Consider the following 24224-nt stretch of genomic DNA (forward strand, 5'->3'; position numbering starts at 1 on the left):
AGAGAGAGAGACATTCTTAGCAGATTGGTGGATGTTCCTAACTTACGCAAATAAGTCTACCAATGAAAGACCTGTGCCAGTCACCTTTGAATGCATGGGTGCATAACTGTGTGACTATGAATAATAATAATAATAATTTATTATTTATACCCCACCCATCTGGCTGGGCTTCCCCAGCCACTCTGGGCGGCTTCCAACAAAATATTAAAATACCTTAGTACATCAAACATTAAAAGCTTCCCTAAACAGGGCTGCCTTCAGATGTCTTCTAAAAGTCTGGTAGTTGTTGTTCTCTTTGACATCTGGTGGGAGGGCGTTCCACAGGGCGGGCGTCACTGCCAAGAAGGCCCTCTGCTTGGTTCCCTGTAACTTGGCTTCTCGCAGTGAAGGAACAGCCAGAAGGCCCTCGGCGCTGGACCTCAGTGTCCAGGTAGAACGATGGGGGTGGAGACGCTCCTTCATATATACCGGGCCGAGGCCGTTTAGGGCGTTAAAGGTCAGCAACAACACTTTGAATTGTGCTCGGGAACGTAAGGCTTGGTTAATGTAAATGTCCCACGTTTTCCTCCAAAGTGAAGCAGTTCACGTTGTTGGTCCATTGAGCTCATTACTGTCTGCACTGATTGGCAGCAGCTCTCCAGGGTTTCAGACATGGAATCTTTCTAAGGTCTACCTGGAGCTGCCAGGGATTGAACCCAAGACCTTCTGCATGCAAAGGAAAGGCTTTACCACTGAGACTATGCTCCTTCCTCAAGGCCACTGAAGGTCAGTGCTGTTTGGCAGGTAGTTTTATTTTTTCCTGCCCCTGCATATCCTTGCTAAGTGAAAGGAAGGCTGGCATTAGCAGAGAGTGGGAGGGACGGTCTCCATGGAGACTGGACCTTTGGAAACCCTTCTCAACATTCCTTGCCCTGTTAGGCAAGAAGCTGCCTGCAGAACACTTGCAAATGTCAAAGCCATTGCTAGAAAGATATTTGGTGGTTCCTAGGAAACTTCAGTTTTCCCCTTCTTGCCGCTTCTGAGCACAGAAGACTCTGTTCAGCTTAAGAGATAACAGCGACCGGAGGGTCAAATGCTCAACAGAGCCACTCCTCAGACTGCAAATGACAAAGCAGTCATCTTAAAGCAGGCTGTCCTTTAGCAGTCACCTTTTAAGGTAATAGCCTACCCAAGCCAGACAACATTTGGTGCACGTTGTCATTCAGTGGTCTCTTATTTGACAGTGTCAGTTCTTGCTATTCCGAATATTTTCTTAATCATAAGCATGAGCTTCTGTGACAAGAGCTTGAAAAGGTTGCATACATTTTTGTTTTAAATTATAGCTTGCTGGTACTGTCGTCTATCTAATCACTATCTTCCTGGTGTGTCTTTCAGGTGGGTAGTGCTTGAGGACAGTGTGGAAGCCGCTGTTCTCAGTTCTCTGAGCATTACAGGAGGAGAAGGGTGGTGGGTAGGAGATTTCATTTCCTTCATTGGTCCTCTAGCAATTGGTATGTAACCATAGCTCAGTCTGAGGTCCACCTCACAGACAAAGACAGTAGACTGGAGGTCAGCTCATCAAGTCTGTCTTCCCAAATTGCTAACTTACAGTGCAATCCTAACCATGTCTACTCAGTCCTATTGAATTCAGTGGGGCATATTCCCAGGTTAAGTGGGTTTAGGATTGTGGCTCTGGTAAAAAGAGAGAGATATGTGAAGGGCGTTGTGTCTGTGATAACAAAATGTGCAATCAGTTTACTTTCTGGTCAGGTCCAGCCCTACAAATAGCAGGGTGAGTCAGTCGCCTTGTGTGACAGGAATTAGAGGGCAACAGTGGTAGCCCTCATAGGTTTCTGTGTACCACAAATCTCTAGCTGTGTGTGCCACAGGCCTGCCATACACCTCTTAAACTAGCCTCTTGCTCTCCGGAGCATTGAAGTCAGATTCAAATGCCAGTCCAGTCAGCTTCTGTACATGGAATGTGGGCAGGGCGCCATCTTGTCCTTCACCTCAGGCAGCAAAATGTACTGGGCCTGGCCCAGTTGGAGGGATAAGGAATTCAGGCTTTGGTCCTCTGCCCCTTTCCATTTGAGGAACCTAAAAGGAACATAGTCTCTGACCAACCATTAAAACCATATTCTTCAATAGGTGGCCATAGGTCTGATCACTCCTGCCAAACTTGGCTTAGTGGCCCCTGAATTGGCCCACTTCCCTCCCCCCAACGCCACTGCTGTGCAACAGTGGTCTCTTGCTGATATGTGCTATCCGTTGCTGTGCAGGCTTGAAGTTTGAAGAACTGCAGGAGAAATTTGGGGCCGAATTCTTCAACATCTGCTTTGACGAGAACGAGCGGGTCCTCCGAGCGGTGGGTGGCACCTTGCAAGATTTCTTCAATGGCTTTGACGCTTTGCTGGAGCACATCAGGACTTCGTTTGGAAGGCAGGCCACTTCGGAATCCCCTTCTTTCCTATGCAAAGAGCTCCCCGAAGGCAACCTGATGCTCCACTACTTCCACCCTCATCAGATTGTTGGTTTCGCCATGGTGGGTATGGTCAAGGCGGCGGCCAGGAAAATCTACCAACTGGAAGTTGAAGTGGAGCCGATTGCAAACGACAAGTTGTGCCCCGAGGACTCAAACCCGGGCAACTGCAGCTGCCTGACTTTCGTCATCAAAGAGCGCGAAAATGCAAACATCACAAAAGCACTTCCTCTAGGCACTTCCCAGTCCCCCTCGGACCTGAGGATAAGCATCAGCAACTTCTGCCGCGCTTTCCCCTTCCACCTGATGTTTGACCCCAGCATGCTAGTGCTGCAGTTAGGGGAAGGGCTTCGCAAGCAGCTCAGATGCGATGCTCACAAGACGCTGAGGTTCCAAGACTGTTTTGAGATCGTTTCCCCAAAGATCGGCGCCACGTTTGAGCGAGTCCTCCTGAGGCTGTCGACACCCTTCGTGATCCGAACCAAACTTGAAGCGTCTGGCTCTGAAAATAAAGACAAGGTAATACTGTTACGTTTAGCCTGCTTAAAAAAAAGGTTTGTTGGCAGATCAAGGAGTCTTCTAGCAAGCACTATCCGTAAAACTGAGGGGGAAACAACATTTCGTAAAGGCCAAATTAGACAAAACATTGGGCGATCTGTGGATCTCTCAATGATCCGCTGGGGTGATAGGCACTGTTCTCTGCTTTACACGGCTGGAGTCGTTTTATGGAGTGTTGCTTCTCCCCCAGTCCCCTCCTTCAGGTGCTTTCCCTCACCTAAATAGTTTAAATTAATTTTCACTGATGAAAGGCTTTTAATAAATTGCTTCACTCAAGAGATCTTTTAAAATCCATATGTATTTTTTCACCTTATGAAATCAACAGGTCTGATGCTAGCCAAGTCATTTAACATCATAACTCATAGCCCTGAATTGTTGTTTGTTGTTGTTTTGTCCCATTTAAAATTCAAATGGAATGGCCTGAAGGTTATTGGACCATGAGGGACATCTGCCAGGTATAATTTCGGGACTCTAATTCTTCCATCATTCACAATCACTGAATGACGACAACAACAACAACAACAACAACAAACTTGACACTTGGCTGTTGTCTGCAGCCTTTGTATAAAAATCCCAGGTTCAAATTCTGGATGTTTTGTCCCTTCCTTCTCCCCCCCAATATTCCTCACGCTTAGTTGTCAAAACTTGTTTAGACTCTGATGGTTTCCAAAATGAATTACGTTGGCTAATTTGACAGCTGTCAGTGGCTGTAAATGAGAAAAGTGAAAGAATAGATGGCAACGTGGTTTTTTTAAAATAAAAAAAATCACCCAACACACTAATGGTTGTGCTTCATTGAACTTTAATAGCATCTTGGATAGCCACTTAGCATTTTTAATTAGGGATATGCAAAGCTTTCCCTATTAATTCCAATGATGCTGAACATTGCCTGTTGTTTGGATTTACTTGGGAAAGCAGGTATATGTTTTTCACAAGGGAACAAGTTTTTTTAATTGTTAGTTTGCATGTTACTTTGCATCCTAGCATGAGTGCCCATTGGAGGAAAAAGGTGGGAGAATAATGCAATTAAAAGTTTCCCCATTCAAAGTAAGAACTGACTTGCTTTCACTTATGTTCTGGTGTAATGTCAACTGCTTTCTTTGCTTATTGTCATTCCCTATTGATGTGTTGCATGTCTTGCTCTTGAGAAACGTGTCAGCTGCTTCACAAAAGACATGCCTATTGCACACCCTTCTCTGTTGCCTGTAATTGGAAGCTGTTGTGAAATATCCAGTGGAAAGTTATTATTTCTTTGCAACTTTATAATTACTATTAAAAGGATCTACAATTACTATTTAAAGGATCTACAAATAAGAGTTCAGAAACTCTTTTTTATCTGCAGTACTTTTCTGCAAAGATGCAGTTACGGCTTCTGAATACAGAAATCACAAAAGAAATTCCATCTCCATTTTCATTCCCCCCCCCCAAGTACGTCAATAAAAACATTATTGTTATTTGCAGTCTTTTGTGATTAAATAGTGCATAACAACAACCTCAGATCGACGAGATTGATCTGTTCTTTGTTGATCAACTTAGAACCCGAGGACCCAAAAATGAAGTGAAACGCAGAAAGAAGTATATTTGGAGCAAAACACATCTTTACCTTCCTGGGTTTAGAATTGGTAAAAGTTATATATTCACTCATGGCCTGGTTCGAAAATTTGAAGTAGCAAAAAACCAAGACCTTCGTTTGTATAGATTTCTATTTTGTTTGCCTTTTCTTTTCTTTTGCCATCTGAAGCTAAGAAATAAGGTGCAAAGACAGGAGAGGAAGAAACTTATTGCCATATTTCCTCCTATTAACTACTGGGTGCTGTGGCTGTTCCTTTGCCTTGAAATTGCAGCAAAGAAGGATAGCTGCTTCTCTTCTCTGCATAGCTTGTTATGAAACTGAAACCGTTAGGGCTTCTGGGAAGGGATATGATGTCATTTCCTTTTCTTTTTCTGGGATGTTGTATATTCAAAAAGAAACTGAAATGACACTGCTTTCCTTCCCAGGAGCAGTTGAGGTTTCAGTTGGCTGCAGCAGAGACAATTTTAGGGTGGTGCAACCACTGTGGTTGCAGGGGGCACCAAAACAAAGCTGTAGAGGCAGCATTGAGAGGCAGGAGGTGCCCCATTTTAGTGTCGCACAGGTTGTCACTGAAATTTGAGAGCCCAAAGTCCGCCCCTGTGCACAGCAGCAGTGAACCTAAACTTGCAGTTAGGGATGTGGGAGAAATTTGATTTTGTTTGCATTTCAATGAGTAGACCTAATTCACACTTCCCGAAGCAACATGCACACAGAAACACAATTATTCTTTGAAGAATTCAAGCGTTTCTGAATTGTGCAATGTAGATCTCCAAACAAATGTAACATGTCTTGGGACGTGAGGGTGAAGGGTGGGTAAATATTATTATGACTATTAATGACAACAACTACCAATGTGCAAATATTGCATTGTATTAGGGGAAAGTGTACATTAATAAATGCATATATTTATTGAACATTACATATATATAAAAAGCATTGTATTAGGGAATCAGCTTGTAACAATATGTGTATTGGCTGAAATTACATATAAAAATGTGTTTGTTAGGAGAAACACGCAGTAAAATGGCGGTGAGTTTTCATGAGCATTTGTAAAAAGGAGAAGAATGGCAAAAAGCTGCAGAAGTGTGGAAAATTGAATTTGAGATTGGGGGGAAATGACACACAGAAATTGAAACGGACTGATTTGTCCGTCTCTGGTAGCGATGGCAATGCAGCTTAGCTGCCAGCTTGCTTTTATTTAAGTAGAAGGAAAAGAAGAGAAACACATCCCTAATGCCACCATTCTGTTGCCTGCAGAGCTTAGGGCCTGGGGAGAAGAAGCAGGGCCCTGTAGGTTATTCCTTAACAATACCCCTGGGGCCGCCAGTCCAATCCGGTCTGCCATTCCTTCACTGTATTCTGAAGCACTTGTACTGCAGACTCAGGCACAGAGGCCTCCTCTGGGGGAGGATGATTCTTCCGGCTCCTGGCATGAGCATCTCTGATAGTTTGTTCAGGGACTCTGCCACCTCCTTATGTTACGTGCCTTGGGCTGTGTGGGTTTCTGCTCAGGCTCAGCTTCCTGACTGGAAGGTGACAGGCCTGTGGATTCTCGGGGAGATGCAGTATACTCCAAATGGCATATACTTCATGAGGGCATGATTGGATCGTGCCAATGTCATGATACAGCTGAAATAACCTGCCCTCAGAGGAGACTGTTTGGATGAAAAACAAGCCGAGAGGTGTTTCCTCACTAGAAATCTGCTATACATTTTGGAAAGTTGTTTGTCTTTCTGTTCTCTTACAATATTGCAACCAGAATTGTTGATACTCTTATTATTTGTTGAATTTATATTATATACCGGAGGTCTCAAGGTGGTTCACAGAATAAAATCGAAATATAAAACCACAAAATGCATAATCAAAATAAAAGCAACAACCCAATAACACCCCTCCCCCCAAATAAAACCTCACCATGTTTTAAAAAGGCATAGGATGTCAATAAAATCAAACAAAGGCTTGGTTAAAAAGGAACATTTTTGCCTAGCGCCTAAAGGTTTTGTCTGTGTCTGGCTACGATTTGACTCCATTTTGAATCAAGATGGCAGGTTGAATCTTTTAAGAACGGCACTGATTTTAACCACTGATTTCAAAACTTCGCTGCTTTGTTGTTGTTGTTGTTTTGGCTTCTTAGAATCGCTGGGCATTTCTGCATTTTATTTAAGTTCCACATATGCACACACACACACCCCTCACATTTTATTTTGAGGCTTTTTTCTTTTCCAAATCCCTACTCAGGCATGAAAACACTTGAGGGCCCTTTTCTCTCTGTCTCTGTCTCTCTGCCTGATTTATCTTGTTGGGAGTTAAACTTGTGGAAAGCGAGCTACATGCAGTGCCTTGATCTCCTTGAAGAGCAATGGATATTAATGCAATACATGAATAAAAACAATTGGTACAGCACATTGACATACCTAGTAGCAGAATCTTGAGTTTAAATAACTGTTGCATTGGAGCGATAATCTTACATATTATATTAGAGGCCCATAAAGGGGATTCGAGAGAGCTTTTACACCTTGCTACTCATTTTAAAAATGCCAAAAGGAAAGAGCTTGTTCTACTGTTAAGTGTTTCCAGGAGAAGCTTGATGAAAATTTGTAGAAGGTTGTACAATCATGATGGGGAGAAATATTACACTGCCGGAGGGCTGAGGGTGGAAGCACTGCCATCAAAACTGACTTTGAGCAGACTCACAATTTCATTTAACGTTCGCTCAAATGTGTGTCCTTGTCTCTTGGCTGGAATGCTAAACATTAAAAAGAGCCTCAGATTTCCCTCACCCGACAGGTCTTTCTTCCTTGTAGTCTCTGTTTGTGAATCACGAAGAATTCAGTTCTCCGGTATTGGGCCAACATTCTGTTCTCTCACTTGAACACAGAGTTTCTGGCACTGAGCTCTGGGAATATGGGGGACGAAATGGCACATGATGCTTTAGCCATCCAACTAGCACTCTTAAGATCTGAGATCTTTCTGCTTTGATCCGACAGTGGCAGTTGAGAAAGGCCCCTGCTCTGGGCTTTGTGGGCCATTTGGGAAATGGGTTGAAATTACAGAGGCCCTTGGGTATGTTGGGAATAGAACACTTTCAGACCCATAAACAGTCTCTCAAAAATAAGCATGGCCTTCGCTCAGAGCCCAGTTCTCCACACTGTGTCAAATGTTCACTTATGGATAATTAAGTGTGATGTGTCCAGTGACGGCAGGGGGTTGGACGAAACGGTGGGAGAAATGTCACGCTGTCCAGCTCAGGCTGTTACTAATAAGAAAAGCTTGGCAGCCTTTGGGGGTTTCTTATTTTTGGCTAAAGCAGACCATTAAAATAAATAATTAAACAAAATGCTCTGTTGCGTGTGCTTCTCCACCAGGAACAGAAGCAGGAGAGATTTGAAATTGGTCAAATAATTGTTGAGCATCTAAAGCATTCATATATGAGAAAGGCAACAAAGATCAGGGTACTACCAATTAAAGCAACTGCTCTTTTGTAGAACAGAACTTGCAGAGTCTACTTAATTATTTTCGAAAGCAGTGAAGGTGGGTAGTGGGCCTGAGCCGCTCTCCAAAACACAGTGGCTCAAAAGCAATGAACTTACACTTAAATAAGTCTGGATAGGACTATAGCAGCCACTCAAATATTCCAGATTTTGCAACTCTGTCTTGTGCATGTTTAAAAGGTAAAGGTACCCCTGCCCTTACGGGCCAGTCTTGACAGACTCTAGGGTTGTGCGCTCATCTCACTCTAGAGGCCGGGAGCCAGCGCTGTCCGCAGACACTTCCGGGTCACGTGGCCAGCGTGACAAGCTGCATCTGGCGAGCCAGCGCAGCACATGGAACGCCGTTTACCTTCCCGCTAGTAAGCGGTCCCTATTTATCTACTTGCACCCGGGGGTGCTTTCGAACTGCTAGGTTGGCAGGCTCTGGGACCGAACGATGGGAGCGCACCCCGCCGCGGGGATTCGAACCGCCGACCATGCGATCGGCAAGTCCTAGGCGCTGAGGTTTTACCCACAGCGCCAGCCGCGTCCCTGTGCATGTTTACTCAGAAGTAAAACAACAACCACCAACTAAAGTCTGAAGATTAGAATTCACAAAACACTGGGCTTTCAGACTTCTTGCCTTGTTTGCAAGTTCTGGACTGCAATTCATTTGAAGCACAGCCAGCCTGTTGCAAAGCTTATCTTATGCTGCACAGCCCAATCCTATGATGATTATGCAGAAATATGGAGATTACTCACTTCCTTTTCCATTGCTGACTCTGTTGCTCTCTTTCTGCCTTTATTTTCTCTGCACTGCGAGTTTCTAAAAATGGATCTGGATGCCCACACTAGAACTAAGTTTGAATGTAGAGCTGGAATAAGTATCTATCTAATCTTACATCTTCTCCTATTGCTGTCAATGGTGCTTACTTTCAAATAACCCAACAAGTTGAGGGAGAAGTTGGCCACTGATCAGTCTTTTTTGTTCCTATGATTATCTATACATTGCCATTATACTTTTCTCATGGATATAAATTAGCACCCTCAATCAATCAATCCTCAATTAAGATGCAGAGTTATATTCACAGATAATTGAAATTCCTGCTCCTTTTGTCCCCTTCCCTTTTCAACCCTCTGTTTTATCTTATTTCTTTTATTTTTCTCTGCCTCTCTGAAGAAGCATGATTGTTTTAAATGTTTTTTATTGCAAATGTGATAGGTCATATCCCATTCTATAGTGTAAATATTTTTCATCTTTCTATATATAGATAAATAAAACCTCATCTACACTGTCAGCGTAGGGACTTAGCTTTGATTGATCTCACAGTGCCTTGAGCAATACATATCCTTAAAGTCTGAGGTTGAGGTCTGTTACGGGTGCTTGGAATTGTAGCTCTTTGAAGGCTAAACTACAGTTCCCATGCTTCTCTTGGGGAAAATCTTCTGCTTTAAATGTATGGTGTGTACACAGACTGAGTTTGACTAAGCAAGGTTGATTAAACCCTGGAAGAATTGCTTTTGATTCCTTTTCTGATTTTTACTGGAGCTTAATAAAATACTGCTACACCTGAAGTCCTTAGCTTCTGTAGGGTTGCTTTACTTGTGCATTCATTTGCCATTCAGCTGAAGCCATGACCTGGAAAATCCTATAAGCTTTATCTTTCTCCTGTGTGTATAATTTTTAAGCTTCTTTCCTGTAGTCAATGTAGCGCTAGGGAAATACCCATAAAATTGCCATCTAATTAAGAGTAAGCAGTGACTCCAACTTACTGTTTCCCATTAAACATTCTGTAAGTAATACGGTATGTAGCTTAACAACCGGGAGAGCATTTAGTCCAAAAAATATATATTGAAATTTAGATTGACAAGCTTTTTTAAAAACAATAGCAAGCCAAATTCTGCCTCCCCCTTCCAAACATTTGATTGCATAAGAAGTAAGAACTACAGCCACAGTTCAAAGCCCAATGGCTTAGTTCCACCAAACTTCATTTTTAAACAGTTGGTGGGTTTAGGTTCAAGGTGCATGTCCAGCAGAGAGGACAGATTCCAGGAATGGAGCTTGTTAGAAGTATTAAGATTCAGTGTGAGGATAGCTGAAGATGGAACGGCGTAGGGGTTGCTTCCCCATGACCTGTTTGAGAAGCGTTCAGCCTGATTTGTTTGCAGAGAGATTAGACCAGGTCTGCTATTTAATGAGCATCCAGCCTCCTTTCTTCGTGGTGGGAATTAGATGGTGTAGCAGGAAGCAAGGGTTATCCCGCACATTCATTGGCAACTTCACTCTGCTTATCACAAGGAGTGCAATATTTTGGGGGAAATTAGGTTTTGTTTCTAGGGACACGGGTGGCGCTGTGGGTTAAACCACAGAGCCTAAGACTTGTCGATCAGAAGGTCGGCGGTTCGAATCCCCGCGACGGGGTGAGCTCCCATTGCTCGGTCCCTGCTCCTGCCAACCTAGCAGTTCGGAAGCACATCAAAGTGCAAGTAGATAAATAGGTACTGCTCCGGCAGGAAGATAAACAGCATTTCTGTGCGCTGCTCTGGTTCGCCAGAAGCGGCTTAGTCATGCTGGCCACATGACCTGGAAAAACTGTCTGCGGCAAACGTCGGCTCCCTCGGCCAGTAAAGCGAGATGAGCGCCACAACCCCAGAGTTGGTCACGACTGGACCTAATAATGGTCAGGGGTCCCTTTACCTTTTTAGGCTTTGTTTCACAAGAGCCCTAAATTAGCTTTAATTGCACACCTGTTATTTGCCTGGTTAGGACTGAACCCTACCTGAAAACAATGATAGTTTGGAGGCACCCTTGGGGCATCACGAAACATGATTGGCAGATGTGAGAGAGGCTCCTTAATACCCTCCACATTCTCTGACCCTCCCTCTGCAAATCCTTCCTTCCCTCACTACATTTTGCCTGCGGGACACATTTCCACTTCTGGAGCCCACCTGTGGATTAAAAGAGCAGCCGCCATGGTTGGAAAATGCCCTTTTGCAGGGAAGAAATAGCAGGTGAGAAAGTGTTATGCACTATCTCTTGCCCACCCAATTCCCACCCAGTTCGCGCATTAATATTCTGAGGCAAATTTGACGTTGGGTCTTCCTAGGTTTGCCTTGTAATGTGCTAGTCTCTAATGAGTCCTATATGCCTCATTGAGGGAATCGGCAATGGAGACCAGTTCTAGTGACATAATTGTACCTGAGGTTGTTTTTTAATGAGGTGATTTATTGTTCATCAATGCTCGATGCTCATAATGAGTAGTTTTAATGAGGATATTTAAAATCATTGTCTACTGTCTGGTATTCCGGAGGTTGCAAATAGCTGAGGTGAGATGCAATTTAATAGAGATGAGAGTTTCTCTGCCATGGAGAGCATGCGCCGGGGTTGAATAAAATTTCCTGTAAATCAGCAAGACGCAGCGCAGAGTACATCGCAATCAATAGTAGTTCTCTGACCTAGACCTGCAGTTTGAAACCGTGATCGTGCCCGCCTCGTGTTCGTACAGGAAAATAGTGTTTTAACAATATTCTAAGGGTACCGAAGCCTCTGTGTGCATTTTGTAAGGCTGCAATCAGGGAGAAAGAAAACCAACTTCCCAAGGCACGAACTAAAGGCAGTGGGGTTTTGTTTATCGGTGTTGAAATTCTTGGAGCAAGAAGCCAACAAAAGCAAATTTTAAAACTCAATAAAAACTATTGTCTGCAGTGAAGCAGGTTGGGATGGGGCAGTTGGGAAGGGATCAGTTTTGTGAGAAAGTTTGAAAATACTGTAAACATTTACTTGCCTTTACTAGTAAGCAAAGATGTCGTTGGGCAAGACTTTCTGGGCAGAGAATGCCAATGGATGAGGAAGTATATATAGGAAATAGAATCACAGAATCATACTATCATAGAATTGTAGAGTTGGAAGAAACCCTGAGGGTCATCTAGTCCAACCCCCTGCAATGCAGGAATCTCAACTAAAGCATCCATGACAGATGGCCATCCCACCTCTGCTAAAAGGCCAGCACTTCCTGAGGGAGTCTACTGCCGAACAGCTGTTATTGGCTACCGACCACAAAAAGTTACAGAACTTAAAGCATATAAAAGCATTAAAAGAGGGAGGGGAATCAGAAAACATTCAGATTAAGTAAGAGAAATTGCAATATTTAGATATTTTGCAACTTGCTTGGGGATATTTTAAAAATAAGAGCCTTCCAATACAATGCTCAACAGAGACTTTGCTGATGGACTGTGTAATGGGATCTATCCCAACCCCCTGATAAAAACTACATTTAAAAACACGTGGTCCTGACTTCACTTCTTTATTATTACAAGGGCAATATCGGGGGACTTTGGTTAGATCTGCCCCTTAAACATTATTATTATTTATCAGATTTATTAAACATGTTGAGGGGAAGCCATTGAAGTGTGCTAGAGAAAACAATTTACTGTATTGAGCCAACAGTAAGTTTAAATAATACCTTTCCCCCCAAAAAAGATGTGGCAGTTGGTATGAGGAAGGCAAAAGCCCAAACAGGCCCAGTAAGTCTACAGGCAAATTCCTCCCTGGCCCTGAATACAGCAAGGCTATACATGAGTACAGCCACACAACGTGGTGAGCAGGTGGGACAACTGCTTCCCAATTGTGCTGTTTGCTGGAAGCACAGCTGGTTTCCATGTTTGACTGACAGACCCCACAGAAGACTGGCCCTTCCAGGTCTGTCACCAGATCTTCACCTACCCACCAGGGGCCCTAACTGGCCTGATCAAATTTAAATTTTTGGTGGGTGATCCCAGCAGCCCCGCAGTCAGCTGATGCTAATGTCGGCCAACCACGCAGGCAGATTGCCTCTCCTCCTTCGTTCCCTGGCAACTGCACCAGGCCACAATTGCTGCCACCGTCTGAGTTGAGGTAAGCTGTCTTTCCAGATAATAAGAAGGAGAAAGCCCGAAAAAAACATTCTGTAGCAATTCCTTCGCCCAAAGCTTCTGTTAAGTTGTCCGAAAGCTCCTATGATTTTAAACCTTGTGATTAATTGCTGGCTTGCTAGCAGACTATTTCTAACTAGAATGATATAAACTGTTGTTGTTAGAAATCGAGCTATCATTGATTTGGCCACTGTACCCAGAATCTCTGACAAAAGCAACACTGCTTTTATTTTTGTACAGAGTAGTTGGATAAGTAGAACATGACATGACCAAATGTGTTGTAGGTCAACACAAGCCGAGCCTTCTATGAAGATATAATTTTCGCAGTCCGAACCATAAATGGCTGTTTCTCAGTAATGATGGTCAGCAGAGATTTTGTACCAATTTCAAGTCCAGGGAATGCTTTCCTGATGAAGTTCTGTTGGAACATATTTGGGTGGGGAAATAAAAACATCTAAATAAATATGTCTCAGCAAGCTGTATTTTTTGAAATCCCACAAAACTGAGTGCACGCAGAGTGCATCCAACGAAAGCCGGAACAGCCACCAGTCAGGTTACAAGACAGTGGAATTCACAGCATCATCGGTGATAATTCATATTTATTTATTTAACAAAAGTGACATACCGCTTGATTGTAATAAAACTCCCAAGCTGTTTACAAGAAACATCAAAACCATCAATAAAAACAGTTAAACACAAGTAATTGAAACATTTAAAAGTAAGATGAACAGTTAGAAGATTAAAGCACATTAACAGCTACATGTTTGGAAAGGCTTGCCTAAATGAAATGCTATTATTATTATTATATTATTATTATTATTATTATTTATTCAATTTATATACATCCCTTTATCAAAAGATGCCAGGGTGGTGTACAACATTAAAAACACATTACAGAACATCACTGATAAAAACAGCAAAAAAAACATACTGACAGACAGCCTAATAAAAAAATAATCATAATATCAGGCCTCTCCCTCACATTTTTATAGGTCATAGATTATTTAATAGCCATAGGCCTGGGTAAAAATCAGTTTATTACAACTGCAGAATGAGTGTTTTGTGGCACCTGTAACCATGCCAGGTCTGTAGACCCCAACGTCCCCAAACGGACTCATATGGGGTAAGATGGTCCTGCAGGTTCTTAAATCAATGCTTGATTGCACCAATAATTTGCACTTGAAGAAGAGTGGCTGGATGAGCAACCAATCAATAAAGATTTAGGGCACCTCCAGTTTGTCAGCATTTTGTGGGAGGGATTTCAGCACATACCGGGAAATTTAGGTTTGCTTAACTATAAAGTGGATTGAAGTGCTCTGTTTCCCTAGTGAATCAAATCCACTTTAAAAGAATCAGACTTCCTTGTGGTTAGGAAAGTGATGTGGAGATGCATTGAAAAGTGTGAGATGAATATAAAAGGGAAGGCTTACAAACACTCCGGAAGCAAGTCAGGATGAATACTCAATGTCATATAACTTCACCGCAAAGAATGAATGCTCAGGAAAGTACTAGATATAATCTAATCTCCATGTAAAGTTTGTGCAAGCAAATAAGGATGAATGCTCCGTAAATAGGACATCTGGAAGAGCCTTTAGGATTTTGATAAACCGGTTGAAGAATCCTTTAACACAGCATTTCCGAAAGTTTGATACCTCAGACACTATTTCTTTCCTGGATTAAAACTATGGGCACACTGCAAATTTACCATCAAGGAGGTGCATTTATGTTTCCTTGTTTGGATTTCAGACAGTCTAGGAAGGCATCCTCCTTGCAACTGCGGAAAATATTGCTTCATGCCATCCTGCCCTTCCATAGGTCCAGTCGATGGCTCAGAGATCGGACCACACTTCCTGGGCAATAGGGGAGCTTTAACCCATGAATAATAAAATAAAACCCAATAAAATTGCACAGAAACATTAAAAAAAGGGGTGAGGAAAGAGAAGGAGACAGATGCGGGGGAGGAACTATTTTTAGCTCTCCTAAAAGTATGTCAAGAATTAAAAATAAAAGCCTGACTCTGCTTTTTAGAGGTGAGTGGGAGGGAAGGAGACAGCTGTTTGGAGAGAGCTGGTTTGAGACTGAACAGGCTCAGAACAATGAAGGACAGGCCTCTGTAGACTGAAGGTATGAGACTGGGATTCCCAGAGCAGTGGCTGATGTCTGAGTGCCAGCAGAAACCAGGGGAAACTGATTTATACTGAGTTATTGGTCCATCAAACTCTATTGTTTACATTCTGACTGGCTACAGCTCTCCAAAGTTTCAAACATGGTCTTTTCAAGCCCTGTCTAGATGCTGGATGCCAGCATCCAAGTTTGGGACAAGTACTAGAGAATTCTAGCAGAGATTTAACATGACAAAACTTGCAGCAAAGTAAAAGTGTGGCAATATAGTTCGTAAAACCTTAAAATGTGGCCTTTTCAGTGAATTCCGAAGTTTTCCACTTCCACTGACATAGAAAGACCACACGTTTGGTAAGTTATAAAATGGTTTACTTACAAACTCTCCAAAGGTTAGATTCATATGCATTTCCATACAGCAGACAGAAAAATCACACAGCCCGTAAAATTTTGCTTGGTTTCAAGGTGGTAAATGTTTCTAAACTATTTTATTGTTATTTTTTAAAATTTGTATACCGCCTTTCGTTCATAGATCTCAGGGCGATTCACAGCATAAAAATACAAGATGAAAGCACAAAATACATAATCAAAACAAAACAAACCAACACACCCACACCCTCTAACAAACACATTTAAAAGGGTATATGAACTATTGGTATAGGAAAACATAAGTTTCATCCTGCGTTGTTGCCTGAACTGAGAGAACAAAGGTTTAGTTACCTATTTCCTCTGAAGGTGAGGGGAAATGACATAGGCTAAGCCTGGCAGGTCAGCTGACTCTATGGCATTAACCCCTTCATGCATTAATTAGGCTCAAACATGCTGGTTATATGAGGCTGGTTTATCAGTTCAATAAGAGAAACAAAACACAGCCATCTTTTAAAATTCAAAATTCTCTGGTGCAGTTCTCCAGCCAACTAATGTGTACAAGATTCATGTACTGGGGCAAAGCGTGTGTAAAAATGGTTATATTAGTGAAAATAGTACACAAAAAGGCTGTATAATGGGGAATTGCTCTGCAAAAATGTGTGTGTTGGGCAAAATTGCATACAAATTTGTATATTGCGAAAGATTAATACAGAAATGCTGGTGAATTTTCACGAGGACTTGCAAATTGATGTGGAAATGTGGACTTAACATTGGGGGGAAATGAGATGGTGGGAAAGCACAGCTGAGGGATTAAACCCCTCCTCTTCCTTGTGCTGCAATCCTAAACTGGTTCAGGGCTCCTTTGGCTGCTTTTTGAAAAGAAACTGATGTGGGCAATCCGAAGCACCGGATATAAAAACATGATCGAAGCAACATCTTGGTAGAACCTTTATCAGCCTCTGGATTTGCAAAGAGTACTTTTAGGTAAAGGTAAAGGGACCCCTGACCATTAGGTCCAGTCGTGGCCGATTCTGGGGTTGCGCCGCTCATCTCGCTTTATTGGCTGAGGGAGCTGGCGTACAGCTTCCAAGTCATGTGGCCAGCATGACTAAGCCGCTTCTGGCGAACCAGAGCAGCACATGGAAACGCCGTTCACCTTCCTGCCGGAGCGCTAACTATTTATCTACTTGCACCTTGACGTCCTTTCGAACTGCTAGGTTGGCAGGAGCTGGGACCGAGCAACGGGAGCTCACCCCGTTGCGGGGATTCGAACCGCCGACCTTCTGATCGGCAAGTCCTAGGCTCTGTGGTTTAACCCACAGTGCCACCCGCGTCCCTTTTAGGTACAGAACACTTAATTATCCTTTATGCATGGCTGTATTCTGTTAATATATTAAGATAGTTCACATAGCATAGTTTGCTGACAACTTTTGTGTTTCAAAGACTCTCGCTTCCCCCCCATGATGTGTTCTTTCTCTTGACTGGGTTTTGGTGGGCGTGTTCTTTACTTTTCTGCTGCATGTGCTTTGAACCGAAGCAGCCTGTTCTGCTCTTATCTTGGGTCCTTCACTTGCCACATACAAATTCAGCTGCATTCCAGGAGTTACTCATTTCGACCTTTGCTCCCTTCCGAATGTTTCTCTTTCGTGCATTTTTTCCCTCTGTACAGACTCACAAAATTGTTCCTATGGTTATAAACCTCCCCCATTCCCCCCCCCCTATGCTTCTTGCGCTTTTCCCATAACAAGTATGATAAATGGTGCACTCGCCTCATGAATGCGCTCAGAAGTATCACTTGATTTCTGGCGTAAACATTCTCTTTGAGATAAGTCAGGAGTTGAGTCCGTCTAGCTCTTTAAAGCTTCGTCTTTGTGCTATTGGTTCACTTAACCCAGGATAGTCCAGTCCTGCTTGATACATAACCCACCAAACCAGGGTTCACCAAAATAGAGCCTTGCATCGTATGCACGGAGTCCTTGCCTGCCACGTTTCCCAGGCTGAAATTAGGCTTTAAAGAAGTGAGCTACTGCAATTGGCTGAGATGTGTGCTTGGTTCCCAAACACAGTCTACAAATGGTCAAAACGGTTTTATTTGCACCACGAATGTTATTCTGATGCTTAATCTCTGCTGCTTAGTTTATGTTTTAAATTTTGTATAGTGCTTGGTTTTATCTAAGCTACTTTGAGACCCAGATGCAGTGAAAAGGGGAGTGTTTTACAAAGAAATAATAGTACAAGTCTTGTATTGCTGTTCTGGCAGCTTCTTGACACACTCGCTTGCATTTTTGAGCTCCCAGTAGCCCACTCTTCGTGACTAGTGACCTACATGCAGCTTGGTGGGTCACAAGTTGCGGTCTACTCTAACGGGAGCAGCCTTTCAGGATCTTGGAGAAAGGTCTTCTTCATCCTCCCTTATGAGCTGAATTCTTTCTGGTGGGACATCACTGCAGAGAGCCTGGGATCTTCTATGTCCACATTGGGTGCTCCACTGCTGAGTTACCTTATTGGCCCGAATATAAGCCACACCTGAATATAAGCTGCACCTTTAAAATTGGAGGGGGGAAAAAAAAAATTACCCGAATATAAACCGGGAGAATATAAGCCGAATATAAGGGGAGAAGACAGGGGTCAATGCGAGGGGTGGGCGATGCTTTGCCGCATTCCTGGCACTGTTTGCCCCGCGCTCCTGGTTGCATACCGTAAGGTCGTGTATATAAGCCACACTTTAACTTTTCACAGTCAGAATTAGGAGGGAAAGTGGGGGGGGGGGGAGTGGCCGCTGGGACCACATAACACCGGTCCTGAGAGATCTGCATTGGCTCCCAGTATGTTTCCGAGCACAATTCAAACTGTTGGTGCTGACCTTTAAAGCCCTAAATGGCATCGACCCAATATACCAGAAGGAGCATCTCCACCCCCATCGTTCAGCCCGGACACTGAGGTCCAGCACTGAGGGCCTTCTGGCGGTTCCCTCATTGCGAGAAGTGAGGTTACAGGGAACCAGACAGAGGGCCTTCTCGGTAGTGGCGCCCACCCTGTGGAACGCCCTCCCATCAGATGTGAAGGAAATAAGCAGCTATCTTATCTTTAAAAGACATCTGAAGGCAGCCCTGTTTAGGGAAATTTTTAATATTTAATGCTGTATTGTTTTTAACATTCGATTGGGAGCCACCCAGAGTGGCTGGGGAAACTCAGCCAGATGGGCGGGGTATAAATAATAAATTATTATTAATATAATTATATTATATTCGGGCCAATACGGTATGCGCAACACCACCACATTTGGTGAACGTAATCATTTATGTGAGTAAATAGGTCTGCTGTACCCACTTGCTTTCTTATCACTATTATGATGCCTTCAAGGTTGTTGGAATACTGCAGTGTACTCTATGTAAAACTTCCATTGCACTTGACCTTGAAGTTGCAGGTGGTTTCAGAATGGTGTGAGCCCAAATGTATGGCGGTCAGACAGCAGCCCCCCCCCCCCAGCTCTGCCAACCCCGAACTTTTGGTACTTACTGAAGACTTTTTCCCTCCAGCAGGCATTTTAATTGAAATTTGATTTTATAGATTTATATGGTTTTTATTTGTCTCTGTGTGCCTTTGTAAACAGAAAGGCTATTGTAGTTAAGTGGCATAGAAATGATTTGATTAATTAATTGTTTAGTTAGTTAATTAATACTCAACAAGATAGCTCAGTCAGTAGAGCATGAGACACGTAGGGGCGTGGGTTTCAGCCCCACCTTGGGCCAAAAGATTCCTGCATTGCAGGGGGCTGAACTCTATGGCCCTTGTGGTCCCTTCCAACGCTATGATTCCACAAATCTATTAATCTATGATTCTAAGTCATCTGGCCACAGTCTGTTGCCTAGGCCCTCATTTTGATGATGCAATTTATAAGTGGCATCTCTGCCACCTCAGCCTGATAAAACCGGTCTATGTTTCTGAAACAATTGCCTCTTTTTCAGATACTTCTAATATCCATGGCGTTTACGACCACAAATTATATTTTCTAGAGTTGGTTCATGAACATACTTTTGGAGCCATGGTGTTGAAAAGTGATCAAGGGTTCCTTACCAAGAAAGAGTTATCTTCCCTTGAGTCTGAGGCTGGCACATATGTTTCCTTGCGACACCCATTAAGAAAACAAATCCTCAGCTGCATGGACTTAGCAAGGCTTTCTAAGGGCAGAACGGGGAGCAGCCATGCAGTTAGCCTCTTGCCAGAGGCAAGTAAGGATTCCTTCTGGGTGGTTTGTTTGCCTGATCACTCTGTTCAAGCTGTGGCTCATAGATTATGAGGAAACAGGCTAACATTAACTACGAAAGAAGCGATCAGAGGGAAAAGAGGGAAAAAAGCAAATCCACTTTCCAATAGCTTGTATGAATGCAAAGACTTTTGTGTGTGCATGTTCTGGAAATTAGTGATGTGTTTGTTCACACAGTTCCACGGTTTATCTGTTTTATGCTTTTATTTTTGCTGTTTTATGGTTTGTTGGTCATGCATTATTTTTTGATGATAGTTTATGTAACCTTCCCTGGTAACTTAGGGGAAAGGATGGGCAAGAAATACCAGAAATAAACAGACACTAGTGGACACCATTTTGGCCACTCCTGGGTTAGATTGTTGGTCCAGGACTGGTATTCAACACTAGGCATACTCAGCCTGGGTTCATTAACTTCCACATGTCTACTGTGAGAAGGACTTAGTTGAATACCACCCCCATGTTCAAAGTCTCATTTGGCCATGAAACTCACTGGCTAACTTTGGGCCAGCCACCAATTCTTAGCCTGATCCAACAGGGGCAAAATGTGAGGACCACTGTGAGGATTAGACAGGTTCTTGTGTTTCCTAAGAGCCATTTCATTCTCTCCAAGAGCAATGTGCCACTCCATAAAGCTTTGAGTTGCACTCAGAGGTGCATGTAGTGCTGGTTGTTGTTGTTTTTTAAAGGAGTATTCTTATATTTTGTGCATTTTTAATGGTAGTAATCGTTTCCTACCATGTTTCTCGGCTTAGTAGTAAATGTTCATTTTTCACAGAAATTATGTTGCACAGTAAACTTCAGTAAAAGTCCCCTGCAGACCGCCCCCACTAAACACAGATAGGTTGGGGGTAACGTTGCACGTGCCCCCTGCCCCTCTCTCTGCATTTAAGTATCACTTGTTCAGACAAATACCTGGTATGTCCCACAGAGAAATTTATGGTCTGCAAATAAAAACATCCTGAAGATCCCAGGCCACAGAGAGGTTAGGCTGGCCTCAACTAGAGCCAGGGCTTTCTCGGCGGTGGCTCCAATCTGGTGGAACGCTCTGTCACAAGAGACTAGGGCCCTGCGGGACCTGACATCTTTCCGCAGGGCCTGCAAGACAGAGCTGTTCCACCAGGCCTTTGGTCAGGGCACAGCCTGACCCCCTCCTCTGGCAATCTGCACAGAATTTTGCTTAATGGTTGCCATCAATTTGATTTTAATTTGATTTTAATTAATTTTATAATGAATGTTTTTAGAATGTTGGATTATTTTGATTGTTGTTAGCCGCCCTGAGCCCAGCTTCGGCTGGGGAGGGCAGGATATAAATAAAAATTTTTATTATTATTATTATTATTATTATTATTATTATTATTATTAAGATCCTAGTGTGATCCTAAAAGTGTGACCTGTGGATCTGAGCCACAAATCCTGTGCCTTCCTATCTATAGCATGCTGGCCCTAATACTTGCCGGTTGCAATGATTACTGAGATACTGAATACGAGGCTTTCTGAATACTTGAAATGTGCAGCATAAATGTGAAGTAATATCTTTATAGCCTTCTGATTTTCAGAGTTTCTGTTACCACCTATAAAATGATTACAGGAACACCAAAGTATCTCAGCATGCTGTTGTAGGGAAGCGTAATTAAGAGACTGTGAATTGTCATAGACAGTCAGATCAAAGGTTTGGCTAGCTCAGCAACCTAGTGTTTTTAATTAACGTCTTTTGAACCCCCCTTATGGGAGGTGATTGGATGCTTTTGAAACGCCAAATTGTCTTTATCACCTTTTCTTTTGTCCACTGTGTTTAATTGAACGCCTTTCAGAGGATACTGTAAACTGAAGAGCAGCTTCTCCCAAACCCTGCTGGTTTCTTCTTTGTATTTCTGTCTGCAGGGGTTTCTTTCTCCCCTGTTTTCAAGTTTATGTAATATGTAGGTTAATCAATCAGGCCCTAGTTACAGTTTTCACTAAACAGTAGCATGCAAGTACAGCTCCTTGGTTTGGCCTTCAGCCACCCTCGAAACATTTTGAACCATGAGGTGGTTAAAAAGGTAAAGGGACCCCTGATCATTAGGTCCAGTCATGGCCGACTCTGGGGTTGTGGCGCTCATCTTGCTTTATTGGCCGAGGGAGCCGGCGTACAGCTTCCGGGTCATGTGGCCAGCATGACTAAGCCGCTTCTGGCGAACCAGAGCAGCACACGGAAACGGCGTTTACCTTCCCGCTGAAGCGGTACCTATTTATCTACTTGCACTTTGATGTGCTTTTGAACTGCTAGGTTGGCAGGAGCAGGGACCGAGCAATGGGAGCTCACCCCATCGCGGGGATTCGAACCGCCGACCTTCTGATCGGCAAGTCCTAGGCTCTGTGGTTTAACCCACAGCGCCATCCACGTCCCGCACATGAGGTGGTTACTCCAGTTCTAAAACCGAATTGGCAAACCTGCTTTCATTTCCTGAGACCAGCTTGCCAATCTGTGAAGAGTGGCTTTGGGTGTGGACTGTTTCATTTCTGTGTTCTTTATAGCACAATGACATTCTTTCCATCTGTTTTTTCAACTTCAGTGTCTGTTTTAGGCATGGGCCATGACTCACTGATAAAGTATCTGCCTTGCATACGGATGATCTCAGATTCGATCCCCAATATCTCCAGCTGGGTTGGGGGAAAAACGCTGCCTGAAACCCTGGAGAGCCACATGCCAGTCAGTTAAATGGACTAATAGATTGACTCAGTGTAAGACAGCTTCCTGTGTTCCTATGCTTTACAGTCTACAATGTGGTTGAATGTCAAAGCATTCATGTGTGAGTGTTGACAATCCCAAATGACTGTTGTGAGTGTCCCAAATGGAAAACATTGTCCTGTACATGTAGATGTCCTTCTTTATCTGTTGAAGCTGAGATTGAACCTTCTCCTGGCAGCCGATGAGTTCCTAGCACTGAAGACACCATCTAAGCAGGAGAACCGACTCCTGCTTGCCCACGCTGTGCTACAGCAGTATGGAAGGGAACAACTTGTTGCAGCTACAACTCCAACAGCTTCTAGATTCCTTGCAAGGAATTGATCTTTCAGTGTGGCAGCACCTGCACTTTGGGAATTCCAGCCACCTTGGACATTCGGCAGGTGTCTGTGCTGTACTGTTTTTGTCACCTGCTGAAAACTTTCTGTTTTGTTGTTTAAAGAAGCCTGTCCAGTCATGTAGATTTGCTCAAGAGTGCAATATCGAAACTCAAAGTGCAGGATGCATTTTCAACTGGGATGTACAGAAACAGCACTGTTCCTGGTTTGGAAATAGCTGCTAAGGATCAGAGGTACCAGATCTGGATAGAATATTCTATCCTTTCTCTAGGAAGCCCTTCAGCGAAGGACCATTTGTGTTTTCTGCAATACTTAGCAAATATACCCAATAAAAGTTTTTGCGTTTGTTTTTTTAAAGAAAGGAAGTCCTGCACTCTGTCTGCTAGATTTGAGATGAGCATGGATAGGCTGTTCATTTTTCCTTTTACGACTATTTTGTGGGAGTCACAGAATGTGAAAATCTTTCACTTCTCCCACCTACACAGCCAATGCTGACAGGTTTTGGGGGTTGGTGTTGCATCTGCGCAGTGTCATTTATGCTCAATACCACTGGTCCACGTCACAATAAATTCTCTCTGCTGTTAGTCGGGATACCATATTTCTTTTCTGCCAAAGTGAGGTTGGTGTACAACATTTGTTCAATGTACCGTAAAACTGCACATACACACACTATTACTCAGGCGATTTTTTTCCCTCTCCCCTGGCAATACCTCAGTTTGACAAATGACCTGATTAGCTCTTGAGAGTTAGTGTTAAAATTTAATTGGAAGTTACCCAGGTGAGGTGCAGAGAGAAAAGAGCTTGAAAACTCTGAGTTTACAGATATCAGCTCAAAGAGAAAGGAGCCCAAGATGGATGGGAGTTTCTTAAGGTGAAATATTGAAAACACAAATGCATACAATTCCAACAAGAAAGAAAAACGAGAGGCATCTGAAGAAACTGGTGTGGCTGCATAAGGTGCTTACAGATCAGCAGAGATTTAAGAAGGGCATGTATAAGAAATGGAATAAGGGGGAAATCACGAAGGAAGAGTATGCATGAGTAGCCAACATTTGCAGAGAGAAGGTCAGGAGGGCTAAAGCTCAGAATGAGCTTAGGCTTGCAAGAGAGGTTTAAAAAAAGGTTGATGTTTGAGGTAAGAGGGATAACCAGCAAGTAGTAGGTCCCTTGCATGGTGATGAATGCTATTGGGTGACAGAGAGAAGATGGAACTGCTTGACCTACCTCGCCTCTGTCTTGAGCCAAAAGGAAAACAGTGCTCAACCTGGTGATATCAAAATAAATGATACAAGGAGAGAGCTGCAGCCCTAGATTGAAAAAGAGGTGGTAAGGGAACAAAATGAAATCAAACCTCCAGGGCCTGATGATCTGCATCCAAGGGTAATATAATAATAATAATTTATTATTTATACCCTGTCCATCTGGCTGAGTTTCCCC

General features: G+C 43.2%; 1 protein-coding gene across 1 annotated transcript in view; it reads left to right on the forward strand.

Moving 5' to 3' along the window:
- GUCY1A2 (guanylate cyclase 1 soluble subunit alpha 2) overlaps nucleotides 1–24224 on the forward strand; it is a 159648-nt gene that overhangs the window by 29156 nt on the left and 106268 nt on the right. The window contains exon 4 of the mRNA XM_083609123.1: nucleotides 2259–2977. Coding sequence (XP_083465249.1) covers nucleotides 2259–2977 — 719 coding nt within the window. The remainder of the gene's footprint in view (nucleotides 1–2258; nucleotides 2978–24224) is intronic.

The sequence above is a fragment of the Podarcis filfolensis genome (assembly GCF_964270895.1).
Source record: "Podarcis filfolensis genome assembly, chromosome: 4".
NCBI classification, from domain to species: domain Eukaryota; kingdom Metazoa; phylum Chordata; class Lepidosauria; order Squamata; family Lacertidae; genus Podarcis; species Podarcis filfolensis.